Consider the following 17,893-nt stretch of genomic DNA (forward strand, 5'->3'; position numbering starts at 1 on the left):
GGTCACTTGGCTCGTTCAGCTTGGGGAAGAGAAGGCTGAGGGGTGCCCTCATGGCAGTCGACAACTTGCTCAAGGCGGGCAGCGCAGCGGGAGCTACTGATCTGCTCGCTCTGGTGAGCAGCGATAGGACACAAGGCAATGGCATGAAGCTGCCTCGGGGGAAGTTCAGACTGGATTGTCGGAAGAGGTTCTTGAGTAAGCGAGTGGTGGGTCGGTCACTGGAAGAGCCTCCATAGGGGAGTGGTCACGGCGCCAAGGCTGTCAGTGTTCAAGGAGCGTCTGGACGAGGCTCTCAGTCCTAAGGTTGAAGTTTAGGTGGTCCTGTGAGGAGCAGAGCGTTGGACTTGGTGATCCTTGTGGGTCCCTTCCCAGTTGAGATAGGCTAGTATGTTGAGGGCTGTACAAGGCTGGGAAATGTCACGGTAACCCGAGCCCCAGGGAGGCAGAACGCTTCCCAGAAAGGCAGGTCTGGTCGGCAGAGCAGGGGAGTAGGGCATGAATTCTTTTGCTTTGCTTTGCTTTGCTTTGCTTTGCTTTGCTTTGGCGTGTAGCTCTTGCTTTACCTACTGGACCATCTTAGCTGAGCCCACAAGTTTTGCCACTTTTACCCCAAAGATTCTCTGCACCATCCCAAGTAGGGCAAGGGACTGAGCAGCTGCGTGATGCCCGGCTGCTACTGGGATTGAGCCACCAGCCCTGGCAAGCCAAAGCCCAGGGAGTCGGGAAAGCAGCGTCCGCTGCAGCCGCTCCTCTGCAAAACGCTCCCCGAGTCTGTGGCAGCTGAGCAGCCAGCAGCCTATGCCCGCCTTCGCCGACCAAGTGATGCCCAGACTCTCACAGGCAGCGTTTGCTCAAACAAGTGATCTATTGAAACATATTTACAGAGGGTCTCCAAGGGAAGGGACTCGGGAACGGGGAGGGCAATTGCAGTCCAGGGGGCAAGGGGAGTGAGTTTGTGTTGCAAGGCTCCTGGCAATGGCCCCTTTCAGCTCAGGAAGACATACGAGTCGCCTTGCTTCACGCCAAAGAGCATCTCGATGAGGATGGTGCTGCCGGAAGCATGCGTCAGGCGGAGCTTGCAGGAGTGCCTGGAGGGCAGCACCGTCAGGCGGCAGTGTGTCGACTGAGGCATAACCGCCCAGGCGCTTTTCAGCAAGATCTGCAGCCAGCGTGAGGTCTTGTCTGTGTCGAGGTAGGGGCCGGTGCAGAGGGTGCCCAGGAGGCTGGGACCCTGTCTTTCCCTCAGCTCCTTCTGGGGGTGGTGGAGGAAGCACAGCATGTCCTCGGCCAGCTGCTCCCTCATGCACGTGCACTGCAGCTCTACGCGGAGGCTGGCCTTCCTCTCTGGCGTGTCCTTGCTGGCGGTGCCCGTGTCCACGTGGAAGGCATGGCCACGCGGGGGCTTCAGGGGCACGAGCAGGCGGTAGATGGCATCCTCCTCACAGCCACTCCAAGCCCCTAAGGTGCTGCTCACCCCAATGACTGGCCTCGGCTGTGGCATGAAACTGTTCCTCGAGAGTTTTCCGCAGATCCGCAGAAGTTCATCAACCAGCTCCTCCACCATTGTGAAGGATTCGGAGAGGTCCAGGAGGTGCTGGGCCGAAATCCTGTGCCCATGCAGAGCAACCCTGGCCTTTTCTTGTGACTCCTCTCGTTCAGCCTGGTCGGTGGTGGTGCCCTCCGTGCTGCTGTTGCCTGGCCGGCAGCTCCTTTTGCTGAGCCAGCAGCCAAGCCCCAATAGGAGGAGGAGAAGAAGTGCAGCGGTGGCCCAGAAGTGCCATTGCTGCAGAGCAGGGACGAGCAGGGCTGCCCAGGCAGAGGCAGCCTGCTCCAGCCCCTGCAGTAGCTGGGTCACCTGCTCTCGCAGGGACATCTCGCGCTGCTCCATGTGCTCTGGCGTGGCCTCGTCCAGCCGAGCACCCAGCATCTGCTGGAAGAAGCTTTGCAGAGCCTGGATGAGCAACAGCCCTGTGGCAGCCATGGCCTGCAGGAGGAGAGAGAGAAGGGTCTCAGTGGGGCTGGGAGGGAGCTGGCAGCAGGGGGAGCGGGGCCGGGAGCCGCAGGGAGCTGGGAGGAAGGTAGGAGAGTTGGGAGGCAGCAGGGAGGCAGCAAGGCCTGCGCCCAGAGCCGGCAGCGGCGGTGGCGACACCGTGCTCAAGGGGCTCCCGCCAGCAGCTGGGCCCTCGCTGGTGTGTGAGAACCCACCCCGCGCCCCAGGGGCCGGTGTCTCCGCCCCGGCCCTGTTCCAGCCCAGCCTCCCCCCGCCAGCCCACTCACCATCATCCCGGGCTCTACTGGCTCAGCGCTGCCGGATGGGGCCCTTTATAGTCGCCCCCATTGTGACGCGTTACCGCAGGTGTCCCAGGCGCCAGAGCGCATCACAGTCCCGTGCGGCAACCAGCCCCTGCCATGGCCCCCAGCCCGGCTCAGCGACTGCCAGCTGCCCTGGGCTCCTGCTTAAGAGGGACCTCTCTCCGCAGGAGCTGCTGTGGGGCTATAGTCTGGGTTTATTCTCAGCTGCGTGCCCATGGCAACCTCATGATCATAGACAATCCTGAGTGGAGGGGACGCATGAGGAGCATCAAGTCCAAACCCTGGCTCCCTACGGGCAACCTTAAACAGAAATCCTGGAATGACAGAATGATAGAAGTGGAAGATGAGTGCAGAGTGTGCTGTGGAAGCCCAAAGGGCCAAGCGTGTCCTGGGCTGCATCCAGCAGGCACAGCCCAGCTGGCTCGTCGAGAGAGGGGATCGTCCCGCTCTGCACTGCACTGGTGCGGCCCCCGCTCCGTTTTTCTGTGCAGTTTTGTCACGGAATTGTCACCCCATGGCTCCACTTCAGTAATCCCAGTTTCATGCCCGCCCCCCTTCAAACCTAGTTTAAAGCCTCCTTTTAAGGAGCCCTGCTAACTCTTGTGCCAGGATCCTTCTTCCCCTTTGGGTTAGGCTCTCCCCGCCTGTTGCCATCAGGCCTCAAGATAAGAAGGACATCAGACTATGGGAGTGCGTCCAGAGGAGGGTGACGCAGGTGGTGAAAGGCCTGGAGGGCAAGACTTAGGAGGAGCGCCTGAGGTCACTTGGCTCGTTCAGCTTGGGGAAGAGAAGGCTGAGGGGTGCCCTCATGGCAGTCGACAACTTGCTCAAGGCGGGCAGCGCAGCGGGAGCTACTGATCTGCTCGCTCTGGTGAGCAGCGATAGGACACAAGGCAATGGCATGAAGCTGCCTCGGGGGAAGTTCAGACTGGATTGTCGGAAGAGGTTCTTGAGTAAGCGAGTGGTGGGTCGGTCACTGGAAGAGCCTCCATAGGGGAGTGGTCACGGCGCCAAGGCTGTCAGTGTTCAAGGAGCGTCTGGACGAGGCTCTCAGTCCTAAGGTTGAAGTTTAGGTGGTCCTGTGAGGAGCAGAGCGTTGGACTTGGTGATCCTTGTGGGTCCCTTCCCAGTTGAGATAGGCTAGTATGTTGAGGGCTGTACAAGGCTGGGAAATGTCACGGTAACCCGAGCCCCAGGGAGGCAGAACGCTTCCCAGAAAGGCAGGTCTGGTCGGCAGAGCAGGGGAGTAGGGCATGAATTCTTTTGCTTTGCTTTGCTTTGCTTTGCTTTGCTTTGGCGTGTAGCTCTTGCTTTACCTACTGGACCGTCTTAGCTGAGCCCACAAGTTTTGCCACTTTTACCCCAAAGATTCTCTGCACCATCCCAAGTAGGGCAAGGGACTGAGCAGCTGCGTGATGCCCGGCTGCTACTGGGATTGAGCCACCAGCCCTGGCAAGCCAAAGCCCAGGGAGTCGGGAAAGCAGCGTCCGCTGCAGCCGCTCCTCTGCAAAACGCTCCCCGAGTCTGTGGCAGCTGAGCAGCCAGCAGCCTATGCCCGCCTTCGCCGACCAAGTGATGCCCAGACTCTCACAGGCAGCGTTTGCTCAAACAAGTGATCTATTGAAACATATTTACAGAGGGTCTCCAAGGGAAGGGACTCGGGAACGGGGAGGGCAATTGCAGTCCAGGGGGCAAGGGGAGTGAGTTTGTGTTGCAAGGCTCCTGGCAATGGCCCCTTTCAGCTCAGGAAGACATACGAGTCGCCTTGCTTCACGCCAAAGAGCATCTCGATGAGGATGGTGCTGCCGGAAGCATGCGTCAGGCGGAGCTTGCAGGAGTGCCTGGAGGGCAGCACCGTCAGGCGGCAGTGTGTCGACTGAGGCATAACCGCCCAGGCGCTTTTCAGCAAGATCTGCAGCCAGCGTGAGGTCTTGTCTGTGTCGAGGTAGGGGCCGGTGCAGAGGGTGCCCAGGAGGCTGGGACCCTGTCTTTCCCTCAGCTCCTTCTGGGGGTGGTGGAGGAAGCACAGCATGTCCTCGGCCAGCTGCTCCCTCATGCACGTGCACTGCAGCTCTACGCGGAGGCTGGCCTTCCTCTCTGGCGTGTCCTTGCTGGCGGTGCCCGTGTCCACGTGGAAGGCATGGCCACGCGGGGGCTTCAGGGGCACGAGCAGGCGGTAGATGGCATCCTCCTCACAGCCACTCCAAGCCCCTAAGGTGCTGCTCACCCCAATGACTGGCCTCGGCTGTGGCATGAAACTGTTCCTCGAGAGTTTTCCGCAGATCCGCAGAAGTTCATCAACCAGCTCCTCCACCATTGTGAAGGATTCGGAGAGGTCCAGGAGGTGCTGGGCCGAAATCCTGCGCCCATGCAGAGCAACCCTGGCCTTTTCTTGTGACTCCTCTCGTTCAGCCTGGTCGGTGGTGGTGCCCTCCGTGCTGCTGTTGCCTGGCCGGCAGCTCCTTTTGCTGAGCCAGCAGCCAAGCCCCAATAGGAGGAGGAGAAGAAGTGCAGCGGTGGCCCAGAAGTGCCATTGCTGCAGAGCAGGGACGAGCAGGGCTGCCCAGGCAGAGGCAGCCTGCTCCAGCCCCTGCAGTAGCTGGGTCACCTGCTCTCGCAGGGACATCTCGCGCTGCTCCATGTGCTCTGGCGTGGCCTCGTCCAGCCGAGCACCCAGCATCTGCTGGAAGAAGCTTTGCAGAGCCTGGATGAGCAACAGCCCTGTGGCAGCCATGGCCTGCAGGAGGAGAGAGAGAAGGGTCTCAGTGGGGCTGGGAGGGAGCTGGCAGCAGGGGGAGCGGGGCCGGGAGCCGCAGGGAGCTGGGAGGAAGGTAGGAGAGTTGGGAGGCAGCAGGGAGGCAGCAAGGCCTGCGCCCAGAGCCGGCAGCGGCGGTGGCGACACCGTGCTCAAGGGGCTCCCGCCAGCAGCTGGGCCCTCGCTGGCGTGTGAGAACCCACCCCGCGCCCCAGGGGCCGGTGTCTCCGCCCCGGCCCTGTTCCAGCCCAGCCTCCCCCCGCCAGCCCACTCACCATCATCCCGGGCTCTACTGGCTCAGCGCTGCCGGATGGGGCCCTTTATAGTCGCCCCCATTGTGACGCGTTACCGCAGGTGTCCCAGGCGCCAGAGCGCATCACAGTCCCGTGCGGCAACCAGCCCCTGCCATGGCCCCCAGCCCGGCTCAGCGACTGCCAGCTGCCCTGGGCTCCTGCTTAAGAGGGACCTCTCTCCGCAGGAGCTGCTGTGGGGCTATAGTCTGGGTTTATTCTCAGCTGCGTGCCCATGGCAACCTCATGATCATAGACAATCCTGAGTGGAGGGGACGCATGAGGAGCATCAAGTCCAAACCCTGGCTCCCTACGGGCAACCTTAAACAGAAATCCTGGAATGACAGAATGATAGAAGTGGAAGATGAGTGCAGAGTGTGCTGTGGAAGCCCAAAGGGCCAAGCGTGTCCTGGGCTGCATCCAGCAGGCACAGCCCAGCTGGCTCGTCGAGAGAGGGGATCGTCCCGCTCTGCACTGCACTGGTGCGGCCCCCGCTCCGTTTTTCTGTGCAGTTTTGTCACGGAATTGTCACCCCATGGCTCCACTTCAGTAATCCCAGTTTCATGCCCGCCCCCCTTCAAACCTAGTTTAAAGCCTCCTTTTAAGGAGCCCTGCTAACTCTTGTGCCAGGATCCTTCTTCCCCTTTGGGTTAGGCTCTCCCCGCCTGTTGCCATCAGGCCTCAAGATAAGAAGGACATCAGACTATGGGAGTGCGTCCAGAGGAGGGTGACGCAGGTGGTGAAAGGCCTGGAGGGCAAGACTTAGGAGGAGCGCCTGAGGTCACTTGGCTCGTTCAGCTTGGGGAAGAGAAGGCTGAGGGGTGCCCTCATGGCAGTCGACAACTTGCTCAAGGCGGGCAGCGCAGCGGGAGCTACTGATCTGCTCGCTCTGGTGAGCAGCGATAGGACACAAGGCAATGGCATGAAGCTGCCTCGGGGGAAGTTCAGACTGGATTGTCGGAAGAGGTTCTTGAGTAAGCGAGTGGTGGGTCGGTCACTGGAAGAGCCTCCATAGGGGAGTGGTCACGGCGCCAAGGCTGTCAGTGTTCAAGGAGCGTCTGGACGAGGCTCTCAGTCCTAAGGTTGAAGTTTAGGTGGTCCTGTGAGGAGCAGAGCGTTGGACTTGGTGATCCTTGTGGGTCCCTTCCCAGTTGAGATAGGCTAGTATGTTGAGGGCTGTACAAGGCTGGGAAATGTCACGGTAACCCGAGCCCCAGGGAGGCAGAACGCTTCCCAGAAAGGCAGGTCTGGTCGGCAGAGCAGGGGAGTAGGGCATGAATTCTTTTGCTTTGCTTTGCTTTGCTTTGCTTTGCTTTGCTTTGCTTTGCTTTGGCGTGTAGCTCTTGCTTTACCTACTGGACCATCTTAGCTGAGCCCACAAGTTTTGCCACTTTTACCCCAAAGATTCTCTGCACCATCCCAAGTAGGGCAAGGGACTGAGCAGCTGCGTGATGCCCGGCTGCTACTGGGATTGAGCCACCAGCCCTGGCAAGCCAAAGCCCAGGGAGTCGGGAAAGCAGCGTCCGCTGCAGCCGCTCCTCTGCAAAACGCTCCCCGAGTCTGTGGCAGCTGAGCAGCCAGCAGCCTATGCCCGCCTTCGCCGACCAAGTGATGCCCAGACTCTCACAGGCAGCGTTTGCTCAAACAAGTGATCTATTGAAACATATTTACAGAGGGTCTCCAAGGGAAGGGACTCGGGAACGGGGAGGGCAATTGCAGTCCAGGGGGCAAGGGGAGTGAGTTTGTGTTGCAAGGCTCCTGGCAATGGCCCCTTTCAGCTCAGGAAGACATACGAGTCGCCTTGCTTCACGCCAAAGAGCATCTCGATGAGGATGGTGCTGCCGGAAGCATGCGTCAGGCGGAGCTTGCAGGAGTGCCTGGAGGGCAGCACCGTCAGGCGGCAGTGTGTCGACTGAGGCATAACCGCCCAGGCGCTTTTCAGCAAGATCTGCAGCCAGCGTGAGGTCTTGTCTGTGTCGAGGTAGGGGCCGGTGCAGAGGGTGCCCAGGAGGCTGGGACCCTGTCTTTCCCTCAGCTCCTTCTGGGGGTGGTGGAGGAAGCACAGCATGTCCTCGGCCAGCTGCTCCCTCATGCACGTGCACTGCAGCTCTACGCGGAGGCTGGCCTTCCTCTCTGGCGTGTCCTTGCTGGCGGTGCCCGTGTCCACGTGGAAGGCATGGCCACGCGGGGGCTTCAGGGGCACGAGCAGGCGGTAGATGGCATCCTCCTCACAGCCACTCCAAGCCCCTAAGGTGCTGCTCACCCCAATGACTGGCCTCGGCTGTGGCATGAAACTGTTCCTCGAGAGTTTTCCGCAGATCCGCAGAAGTTCATCAACCAGCTCCTCCACCATTGTGAAGGATTCGGAGAGGTCCAGGAGGTGCTGGGCCGAAATCCTGTGCCCATGCAGAGCAACCCTGGCCTTTTCTTGTGACTCCTCTCGTTCAGCCTGGTCGGTGGTGGTGCCCTCCGTGCTGCTGTTGCCTGGCCGGCAGCTCCTTTTGCTGAGCCAGCAGCCAAGCCCCAATAGGAGGAGGAGAAGAAGTGCAGCGGTGGCCCAGAAGTGCCATTGCTGCAGAGCAGGGACGAGCAGGGCTGCCCAGGCAGAGGCAGCCTGCTCCAGCCCCTGCAGTAGCTGGGTCACCTGCTCTCGCAGGGACATCTCGCGCTGCTCCATGTGCTCTGGCGTGGCCTCGTCCAGCCGAGCACCCAGCATCTGCTGGAAGAAGCTTTGCAGAGCCTGGATGAGCAACAGCCCTGTGGCAGCCATGGCCTGCAGGAGGAGAGAGAGAAGGGTCTCAGTGGGGCTGGGAGGGAGCTGGCAGCAGGGGGAGCGGGGCCGGGAGCCGCAGGGAGCTGGGAGGAAGGTAGGAGAGTTGGGAGGCAGCAGGGAGGCAGCAAGGCCTGCGCCCAGAGCCGGCAGCGGCGGTGGCGACACCGTGCTCAAGGGGCTCCCGCCAGCAGCTGGGCCCTCGCTGGCGTGTGAGAACCCACCCCGCGCCCCAGGGGCCGGTGTCTCCGCCCCGGCCCTGTTCCAGCCCAGCCTCCCCCCGCCAGCCCACTCACCATCATCCCGGGCTCTACTGGCTCAGCGCTGCCGGATGGGGCCCTTTATAGTCGCCCCCATTGTGACGCGTTACCGCAGGTGTCCCAGGCGCCAGAGCGCATCACAGTCCCGTGCGGCAACCAGCCCCTGCCATGGCCCCCAGCCCGGCTCAGCGACTGCCAGCTGCCCTGGGCTCCTGCTTAAGAGGGACCTCTCTCCGCAGGAGCTGCTGTGGGGCTATAGTCTGGGTTTATTCTCAGCTGCGTGCCCATGGCAACCTCATGATCATAGACAATCCTGAGTGGAGGGGACGCATGAGGAGCATCAAGTCCAAACCCTGGCTCCCTACGGGCAACCTTAAACAGAAATCCTGGAATGACAGAATGATAGAAGTGGAAGATGAGTGCAGAGTGTGCTGTGGAAGCCCAAAGGGCCAAGCGTGTCCTGGGCTGCATCCAGCAGGCACAGCCCAGCTGGCTCGTCGAGAGAGGGGATCGTCCCGCTCTGCACTGCACTGGTGCGGCCCCCGCTCCGTTTTTCTGTGCAGTTTTGTCACGGAATTGTCACCCCATGGCTCCACTTCAGTAATCCCAGTTTCATGCCCGCCCCCCTTCAAACCTAGTTTAAAGCCTCCTTTTAAGGAGCCCTGCTAACTCTTGTGCCAGGATCCTTCTTCCCCTTTGGGTTAGGCTCTCCCCGCCTGTTGCCATCAGGCCTCAAGATAAGAAGGACATCAGACTATGGGAGTGCGTCCAGAGGAGGGTGACGCAGGTGGTGAAAGGCCTGGAGGGCAAGACTTAGGAGGAGCGCCTGAGGTCACTTGGCTCGTTCAGCTTGGGGAAGAGAAGGCTGAGGGGTGCCCTCATGGCAGTCGACAACTTGCTCAAGGCGGGCAGCGCAGCGGGAGCTACTGATCTGCTCGCTCTGGTGAGCAGCGATAGGACACAAGGCAATGGCATGAAGCTGCCTCGGGGGAAGTTCAGACTGGATTGTCGGAAGAGGTTCTTGAGTAAGCGAGTGGTGGGTCGGTCACTGGAAGAGCCTCCATAGGGGAGTGGTCACGGCGCCAAGGCTGTCAGTGTTCAAGGAGCGTCTGGACGAGGCTCTCAGTCCTAAGGTTGAAGTTTAGGTGGTCCTGTGAGGAGCAGAGCGTTGGACTTGGTGATCCTTGTGGGTCCCTTCCCAGTTGAGATAGGCTAGTATGTTGAGGGCTGTACAAGGCTGGGAAATGTCACGGTAACCCGAGCCCCAGGGAGGCAGAACGCTTCCCAGAAAGGCAGGTCTGGTCGGCAGAGCAGGGGAGTAGGGCATGAATTCTTTTGCTTTGCTTTGCTTTGCTTTGCTTTGCTTTGGCGTGTAGCTCTTGCTTTACCTACTGGACCGTCTTAGCTGAGCCCACAAGTTTTGCCACTTTTACCCCAAAGATTCTCTGCACCATCCCAAGTAGGGCAAGGGACTGAGCAGCTGCGTGATGCCCGGCTGCTACTGGGATTGAGCCACCAGCCCTGGCAAGCCAAAGCCCAGGGAGTCGGGAAAGCAGCGTCCGCTGCAGCCGCTCCTCTGCAAAACGCTCCCCGAGTCTGTGGCAGCTGAGCAGCCAGCAGCCTATGCCCGCCTTCGCCGACCAAGTGATGCCCAGACTCTCACAGGCAGCGTTTGCTCAAACAAGTGATCTATTGAAACATATTTACAGAGGGTCTCCAAGGGAAGGGACTCGGGAACGGGGAGGGCAATTGCAGTCCAGGGGGCAAGGGGAGTGAGTTTGTGTTGCAAGGCTCCTGGCAATGGCCCCTTTCAGCTCAGGAAGACATACGAGTCGCCTTGCTTCACGCCAAAGAGCATCTCGATGAGGATGGTGCTGCCGGAAGCATGCGTCAGGCGGAGCTTGCAGGAGTGCCTGGAGGGCAGCACCGTCAGGCGGCAGTGTGTCGACTGAGGCATAACCGCCCAGGCGCTTTTCAGCAAGATCTGCAGCCAGCGTGAGGTCTTGTCTGTGTCGAGGTAGGGGCCGGTGCAGAGGGTGCCCAGGAGGCTGGGACCCTGTCTTTCCCTCAGCTCCTTCTGGGGGTGGTGGAGGAAGCACAGCATGTCCTCGGCCAGCTGCTCCCTCATGCACGTGCACTGCAGCTCTACGCGGAGGCTGGCCTTCCTCTCTGGCGTGTCCTTGCTGGCGGTGCCCGTGTCCACGTGGAAGGCATGGCCACGCGGGGGCTTCAGGGGCACGAGCAGGCGGTAGATGGCATCCTCCTCACAGCCACTCCAAGCCCCTAAGGTGCTGCTCACCCCAATGACTGGCCTCGGCTGTGGCATGAAACTGTTCCTCGAGAGTTTTCCGCAGATCCGCAGAAGTTCATCAACCAGCTCCTCCACCATTGTGAAGGATTCGGAGAGGTCCAGGAGGTGCTGGGCCGAAATCCTGCGCCCATGCAGAGCAACCCTGGCCTTTTCTTGTGACTCCTCTCGTTCAGCCTGGTCGGTGGTGGTGCCCTCCGTGCTGCTGTTGCCTGGCCGGCAGCTCCTTTTGCTGAGCCAGCAGCCAAGCCCCAATAGGAGGAGGAGAAGAAGTGCAGCGGTGGCCCAGAAGTGCCATTGCTGCAGAGCAGGGACGAGCAGGGCTGCCCAGGCAGAGGCAGCCTGCTCCAGCCCCTGCAGTAGCTGGGTCACCTGCTCTCGCAGGGACATCTCGCGCTGCTCCATGTGCTCTGGCGTGGCCTCGTCCAGCCGAGCACCCAGCATCTGCTGGAAGAAGCTTTGCAGAGCCTGGATGAGCAACAGCCCTGTGGCAGCCATGGCCTGCAGGAGGAGAGAGAGAAGGGTCTCAGTGGGGCTGGGAGGGAGCTGGCAGCAGGGGGAGCGGGGCCGGGAGCCGCAGGGAGCTGGGAGGAAGGTAGGAGAGTTGGGAGGCAGCAGGGAGGCAGCAAGGCCTGCGCCCAGAGCCGGCAGCGGCGGTGGCGACACCGTGCTCAAGGGGCTCCCGCCAGCAGCTGGGCCCTCGCTGGCGTGTGAGAACCCACCCCGCGCCCCAGGGGCCGGTGTCTCCGCCCCGGCCCTGTTCCAGCCCAGCCTCCCCCCGCCAGCCCACTCACCATCATCCCGGGCTCTACTGGCTCAGCGCTGCCGGATGGGGCCCTTTATAGTCGCCCCCATTGTGACGCGTTACCGCAGGTGTCCCAGGCGCCAGAGCGCATCACAGTCCCGTGCGGCAACCAGCCCCTGCCATGGCCCCCAGCCCGGCTCAGCGACTGCCAGCTGCCCTGGGCTCCTGCTTAAGAGGGACCTCTCTCCGCAGGAGCTGCTGTGGGGCTATAGTCTGGGTTTATTCTCAGCTGCGTGCCCATGGCAACCTCATGATCATAGACAATCCTGAGTGGAGGGGACGCATGAGGAGCATCAAGTCCAAACCCTGGCTCCCTACGGGCAACCTTAAACAGAAATCCTGGAATGACAGAATGATAGAAGTGGAAGATGAGTGCAGAGTGTGCTGTGGAAGCCCAAAGGGCCAAGCGTGTCCTGGGCTGCATCCAGCAGGCACAGCCCAGCTGGCTCGTCGAGAGAGGGGATCGTCCCGCTCTGCACTGCACTGGTGCGGCCCCCGCTCCGTTTTTCTGTGCAGTTTTGTCACGGAATTGTCACCCCATGGCTCCACTTCAGTAATCCCAGTTTCATGCCCGCCCCCCTTCAAACCTAGTTTAAAGCCTCCTTTTAAGGAGCCCTGCTAACTCTTGTGCCAGGATCCTTCTTCCCCTTTGGGTTAGGCTCTCCCCGCCTGTTGCCATCAGGCCTCAAGATAAGAAGGACATCAGACTATGGGAGTGCGTCCAGAGGAGGGTGACGCAGGTGGTGAAAGGCCTGGAGGGCAAGACTTAGGAGGAGCGCCTGAGGTCACTTGGCTCGTTCAGCTTGGGGAAGAGAAGGCTGAGGGGTGCCCTCATGGCAGTCGACAACTTGCTCAAGGCGGGCAGCGCAGCGGGAGCTACTGATCTGCTCGCTCTGGTGAGCAGCGATAGGACACAAGGCAATGGCATGAAGCTGCCTCGGGGGAAGTTCAGACTGGATTGTCGGAAGAGGTTCTTGAGTAAGCGAGTGGTGGGTCGGTCACTGGAAGAGCCTCCATAGGGGAGTGGTCACGGCGCCAAGGCTGTCAGTGTTCAAGGAGCGTCTGGACGAGGCTCTCAGTCCTAAGGTTGAAGTTTAGGTGGTCCTGTGAGGAGCAGAGCGTTGGACTTGGTGATCCTTGTGGGTCCCTTCCCAGTTGAGATAGGCTAGTATGTTGAGGGCTGTACAAGGCTGGGAAATGTCACGGTAACCCGAGCCCCAGGGAGGCAGAACGCTTCCCAGAAAGGCAGGTCTGGTCGGCAGAGCAGGGGAGTAGGGCATGAATTCTTTTGCTTTGCTTTGCTTTGCTTTGCTTTGCTTTGCTTTGCTTTGGCGTGTAGCTCTTGCTTTACCTACTGGACCATCTTAGCTGAGCCCACAAGTTTTGCCACTTTTACCCCAAAGATTCTCTGCACCATCCCAAGTAGGGCAAGGGACTGAGCAGCTGCGTGATGCCCGGCTGCTACTGGGATTGAGCCACCAGCCCTGGCAAGCCAAAGCCCAGGGAGTCGGGAAAGCAGCGTCCGCTGCAGCCGCTCCTCTGCAAAACGCTCCCCGAGTCTGTGGCAGCTGAGCAGCCAGCAGCCTATGCCCGCCTTCGCCGACCAAGTGATGCCCAGACTCTCACAGGCAGCGTTTGCTCAAACAAGTGATCTATTGAAACATATTTACAGAGGGTCTCCAAGGGAAGGGACTCGGGAATGGGGAGGGCAATTGCAGTCCAGGGGGCAAGGGGAGTGAGTTTGTGTTGCAAGGCTCCTGGCAATGGCCCCTTTCAGCTCAGGAAGACATACGAGTCGCCTTGCTTCACGCCAAAGAGCATCTCGATGAGGATGGTGCTGCCGGAAGCATGCGTCAGGCGGAGCTTGCAGGAGTGCCTGGAGGGCAGCACCGTCAGGCGGCAGTGTGTCGACTGAGGCATAACCGCCCAGGCGCTTTTCAGCAAGATCTGCAGCCAGCGTGAGGTCTTGTCTGTGTCGAGGTAGGGGCCGGTGCAGAGGGTGCCCAGGAGGCTGGGACCCTGTCTTTCCCTCAGCTCCTTCTGGGGGTGGTGGAGGAAGCACAGCATGTCCTCGGCCAGCTGCTCCCTCATGCACGTGCACTGCAGCTCTACGCGGAGGCTGGCCTTCCTCTCTGGCGTGTCCTTGCTGGCGGTGCCCGTGTCCACGTGGAAGGCATGGCCACGCGGGGGCTTCAGGGGCACGAGCAGGCGGTAGATGGCATCCTCCTCACAGCCACTCCAAGCCCCTAAGGTGCTGCTCACCCCAATGACTGGCCTCGGCTGTGGCATGAAACTGTTCCTCGAGAGTTTTCCGCAGATCCGCAGAAGTTCATCAACCAGCTCCTCCACCATTGTGAAGGATTCGGAGAGGTCCAGGAGGTGCTGGGCCGAAATCCTGCGCCCATGCAGAGCAACCCTGGCCTTTTCTTGTGACTCCTCTCGTTCAGCCTGGTCGGTGGTGGTGCCCTCCGTGCTGCTGTTGCCTGGCCGGCAGCTCCTTTTGCTGAGCCAGCAGCCAAGCCCCAATAGGAGGAGGAGAAGAAGTGCAGCGGTGGCCCAGAAGTGCCATTGCTGCAGAGCAGGGACGAGCAGGGCTGCCCAGGCAGAGGCAGCCTGCTCCAGCCCCTGCAGTAGCTGGGTCACCTGCTCTCGCAGGGACATCTCGCGCTGCTCCATGTGCTCTGGCGTGGCCTCGTCCAGCCGAGCACCCAGCATCTGCTGGAAGAAGCTTTGCAGAGCCTGGATGAGCAACAGCCCTGTGGCAGCCATGGCCTGCAGGAGGAGAGAGAGAAGGGTCTCAGTGGGGCTGGGAGGGAGCTGGCAGCAGGGGGAGCGGGGCCGGGAGCCGCAGGGAGCTGGGAGGAAGGTAGGAGAGTTGGGAGGCAGCAGGGAGGCAGCAAGGCCTGCGCCCAGAGCCGGCAGCGGCGGTGGCGACACCGTGCTCAAGGGGCTCCCGCCAGCAGCTGGGCCCTCGCTGGCGTGTGAGAACCCACCCCGCGCCCCAGGGGCCGGTGTCTCCGCCCCGGCCCTGTTCCAGCCCAGCCTCCCCCCGCCAGCCCACTCACCATCATCCCGGGCTCTACTGGCTCAGCGCTGCCGGATGGGGCCCTTTATAGTCGCCCCCATTGTGACGCGTTACCGCAGGTGTCCCAGGCGCCAGAGCGCATCACAGTCCCGTGCGGCAACCAGCCCCTGCCATGGCCCCCAGCCCGGCTCAGCGACTGCCAGCTGCCCTGGGCTCCTGCTTAAGAGGGACCTCTCTCCGCAGGAGCTGCTGTGGGGCTATAGTCTGGGTTTATTCTCAGCTGCGTGCCCATGGCAACCTCATGATCATAGACAATCCTGAGTGGAGGGGACGCATGAGGAGCATCAAGTCCAAACCCTGGCTCCCTACGGGCAACCTTAAACAGAAATCCTGGAATGACAGAATGATAGAAGTGGAAGATGAGTGCAGAGTGTGCTGTGGAAGCCCAAAGGGCCAAGCGTGTCCTGGGCTGCATCCAGCAGGCACAGCCCAGCTGGCTCGTCGAGAGAGGGGATCGTCCCGCTCTGCACTGCACTGGTGCGGCCCCCGCTCCGTTTTTCTGTGCAGTTTTGTCACGGAATTGTCACCCCATGGCTCCACTTCAGTAATCCCAGTTTCATGCCCGCCCCCCTTCAAACCTAGTTTAAAGCCTCCTTTTAAGGAGCCCTGCTAACTCTTGTGCCAGGATCCTTCTTCCCCTTTGGGTTAGGCTCTCCCCGCCTGTTGCCATCAGGCCTCAAGATAAGAAGGACATCAGACTATGGGAGTGCGTCCAGAGGAGGGTGACGCAGGTGGTGAAAGGCCTGGAGGGCAAGACTTAGGAGGAGCGCCTGAGGTCACTTGGCTCGTTCAGCTTGGGGAAGAGAAGGCTGAGGGGTGCCCTCATGGCAGTCGACAACTTGCTCAAGGCGGGCAGCGCAGCGGGAGCTACTGATCTGCTCGCTCTGGTGAGCAGCGATAGGACACAAGGCAATGGCATGAAGCTGCCTCGGGGGAAGTTCAGACTGGATTGTCGGAAGAGGTTCTTGAGTAAGCGAGTGGTGGGTCGGTCACTGGAAGAGCCTCCATAGGGGAGTGGTCACGGCGCCAAGGCTGTCAGTGTTCAAGGAGCGTCTGGACGAGGCTCTCAGTCCTAAGGTTGAAGTTTAGGTGGTCCTGTGAGGAGCAGAGCGTTGGACTTGGTGATCCTTGTGGGTCCCTTCCCAGTTGAGATAGGCTAGTATGTTGAGGGCTGTACAAGGCTGGGAAATGTCACGGTAACCCGAGCCCCAGGGAGGCAGAACGCTTCCCAGAAAGGCAGGTCTGGTCGGCAGAGCAGGGGAGTAGGGCATGAATTCTTTTGCTTTGCTTTGCTTTGCTTTGCTTTGCTTTGCTTTGCTTTGCTTTGGCGTGTAGCTCTTGCTTTACCTACTGGACCATCTTAGCTGAGCCCACAAGTTTTGCCACTTTTACCCCAAAGATTCTCTGCACCATCCCAAGTAGGGCAAGGGACTGAGCAGCTGCGTGATGCCCGGCTGCTACTGGGATTGAGCCACCAGCCCTGGCAAGCCAAAGCCCAGGGAGTCGGGAAAGCAGCGTCCGCTGCAGCCGCTCCTCTGCAAAACGCTCCCCGAGTCTGTGGCAGCTGAGCAGCCAGCAGCCTATGCCCGCCTTCGCCGACCAAGTGATGCCCAGACTCTCACAGGCAGCGTTTGCTCAAACAAGTGATCTATTGAAACATATTTACAGAGGGTCTCCAAGGGAAGGGACTCGGGAACGGGGAGGGCAATTGCAGTCCAGGGGGCAAGGGGAGTGAGTTTGTGTTGCAAGGCTCCTGGCAATGGCCCCTTTCAGCTCAGGAAGACATACGAGTCGCCTTGCTTCACGCCAAAGAGCATCTCGATGAGGATGGTGCTGCCGGAAGCATGCGTCAGGCGGAGCTTGCAGGAGTGCCTGGAGGGCAGCACCGTCAGGCGGCAGTGTGTCGACTGAGGCATAACCGCCCAGGCGCTTTTCAGCAAGATCTGCAGCCAGCGTGAGGTCTTGTCTGTGTCGAGGTAGGGGCCGGTGCAGAGGGTGCCCAGGAGGCTGGGACCCTGTCTTTCCCTCAGCTCCTTCTGGGGGTGGTGGAGGAAGCACAGCATGTCCTCGGCCAGCTGCTCCCTCATGCACGTGCACTGCAGCTCTACGCGGAGGCTGGCCTTCCTCTCTGGCGTGTCCTTGCTGGCGGTGCCCGTGTCCACGTGGAAGGCATGGCCACGCGGGGGCTTCAGGGGCACGAGCAGGCGGTAGATGGCATCCTCCTCACAGCCACTCCAAGCCCCTAAGGTGCTGCTCACCCCAATGACTGGCCTCGGCTGTGGCATGAAACTGTTCCTCGAGAGTTTTCCGCAGATCCGCAGAAGTTCATCAACCAGCTCCTCCACCATTGTGAAGGATTCGGAGAGGTCCAGGAGGTGCTGGGCCGAAATCCTGTGCCCATGCAGAGCAACCCTGGCCTTTTCTTGTGACTCCTCTCGTTCAGCCTGGTCGGTGGTGGTGCCCTCCGTGCTGCTGTTGCCTGGCCGGCAGCTCCTTTTGCTGAGCCAGCAGCCAAGCCCCAATAGGAGGAGGAGAAGAAGTGCAGCGGTGGCCCAGAAGTGCCATTGCTGCAGAGCAGGGACGAGCAGGGCTGCCCAGGCAGAGGCAGCCTGCTCCAGCCCCTGCAGTAGCTGGGTCACCTGCTCTCGCAGGGACATCTCGCGCTGCTCCATGTGCTCTGGCGTGGCCTCGTCCAGCCGAGCACCCAGCATCTGCTGGAAGAAGCTTTGCAGAGCCTGGATGAGCAACAGCCCTGTGGCAGCCATGGCCTGCAGGAGGAGAGAGAGAAGGGTCTCAGTGGGGCTGGGAGGGAGCTGGCAGCAGGGGGAGCGGGGCCGGGAGCCGCAGGGAGCTGGGAGGAAGGTAGGAGAGTTGGGAGGCAGCAGGGAGGCAGCAAGGCCTGCGCCCAGAGCCGGCAGCGGCGGTGGCGACACCGTGCTCAAGGGGCTCCCGCCAGCAGCTGGGCCCTCGCTGGCGTGTGAGAACCCACCCCGCGCCCCAGGGGCCGGTGTCTCCGCCCCGGCCCTGTTCCAGCCCAGCCTCCCCCCGCCAGCCCACTCACCATCATCCCGGGCTCTACTGGCTCAGCGCTGCCGGATGGGGCCCTTTATAGTCGCCCCCATTGTGACGCGTTACCGCAGGTGTCCCAGGCGCCAGAGCGCATCACAGTCCCGTGCGGCAACCAGCCCCTGCCATGGCCCCCAGCCCGGCTCAGCGACTGCCAGCTGCCCTGGGCTCCTGCTTAAGAGGGACCTCTCTCCGCAGGAGCTGCTGTGGGGCTATAGTCTGGGTTTATTCTCAGCTGCGT

At 61.0% G+C, this 17,893-nt stretch overlaps 6 protein-coding genes across 6 annotated transcripts; all 6 read right to left on the reverse strand.

The window, feature by feature from the left end:
- Nucleotides 1-985: 985 nt before the first annotated feature.
- Nucleotides 986-1,873, reverse strand: LOC141465997 (inositol 1,4,5-trisphosphate receptor-interacting protein-like 1). Its single transcript, XM_074149707.1, has one exon. It carries the CDS (start codon nucleotides 1,871-1,873, stop codon nucleotides 986-988), a length of 888 nt encoding a protein of 295 aa, XP_074005808.1.
- A 2,178-nt stretch (nucleotides 1,874-4,051) lies between these two features.
- On the reverse strand, nucleotides 4,052-4,939 carry LOC141466006 (inositol 1,4,5-trisphosphate receptor-interacting protein-like 1). Its single transcript, XM_074149718.1, has one exon. It carries the CDS (start codon nucleotides 4,937-4,939, stop codon nucleotides 4,052-4,054), a length of 888 nt encoding a protein of 295 aa, XP_074005819.1.
- A 2,193-nt stretch (nucleotides 4,940-7,132) lies between these two features.
- On the reverse strand, nucleotides 7,133-8,020 carry LOC141466015 (inositol 1,4,5-trisphosphate receptor-interacting protein-like 1). The gene has a single exon (XM_074149730.1). The coding sequence runs from the start codon at nucleotides 8,018-8,020 to the stop codon at nucleotides 7,133-7,135; it is 888 nt and encodes a 295-aa protein (XP_074005831.1).
- A 2,178-nt stretch (nucleotides 8,021-10,198) lies between these two features.
- LOC141466024 (inositol 1,4,5-trisphosphate receptor-interacting protein-like 1) lies at nucleotides 10,199-11,086 on the reverse strand. Its single transcript, XM_074149739.1, has one exon. It carries the CDS (start codon nucleotides 11,084-11,086, stop codon nucleotides 10,199-10,201), a length of 888 nt encoding a protein of 295 aa, XP_074005840.1.
- Nucleotides 11,087-13,274: 2,188 nt separating this feature from the next.
- Nucleotides 13,275-14,162, reverse strand: LOC141466036 (inositol 1,4,5-trisphosphate receptor-interacting protein-like 1). The gene has a single exon (XM_074149750.1). It carries the CDS (start codon nucleotides 14,160-14,162, stop codon nucleotides 13,275-13,277), a length of 888 nt encoding a protein of 295 aa, XP_074005851.1.
- A 2,193-nt stretch (nucleotides 14,163-16,355) lies between these two features.
- On the reverse strand, nucleotides 16,356-17,243 carry LOC141466045 (inositol 1,4,5-trisphosphate receptor-interacting protein-like 1). Its single transcript, XM_074149761.1, has one exon. It carries the CDS (start codon nucleotides 17,241-17,243, stop codon nucleotides 16,356-16,358), a length of 888 nt encoding a protein of 295 aa, XP_074005862.1.
- Nucleotides 17,244-17,893: the final 650 nt, after the last annotated feature.

This window comes from Numenius arquata, chromosome 1 (assembly GCF_964106895.1).
Source record: "Numenius arquata chromosome 1, bNumArq3.hap1.1, whole genome shotgun sequence".
NCBI lineage: Eukaryota > Metazoa > Chordata > Aves > Charadriiformes > Scolopacidae > Numenius > Numenius arquata.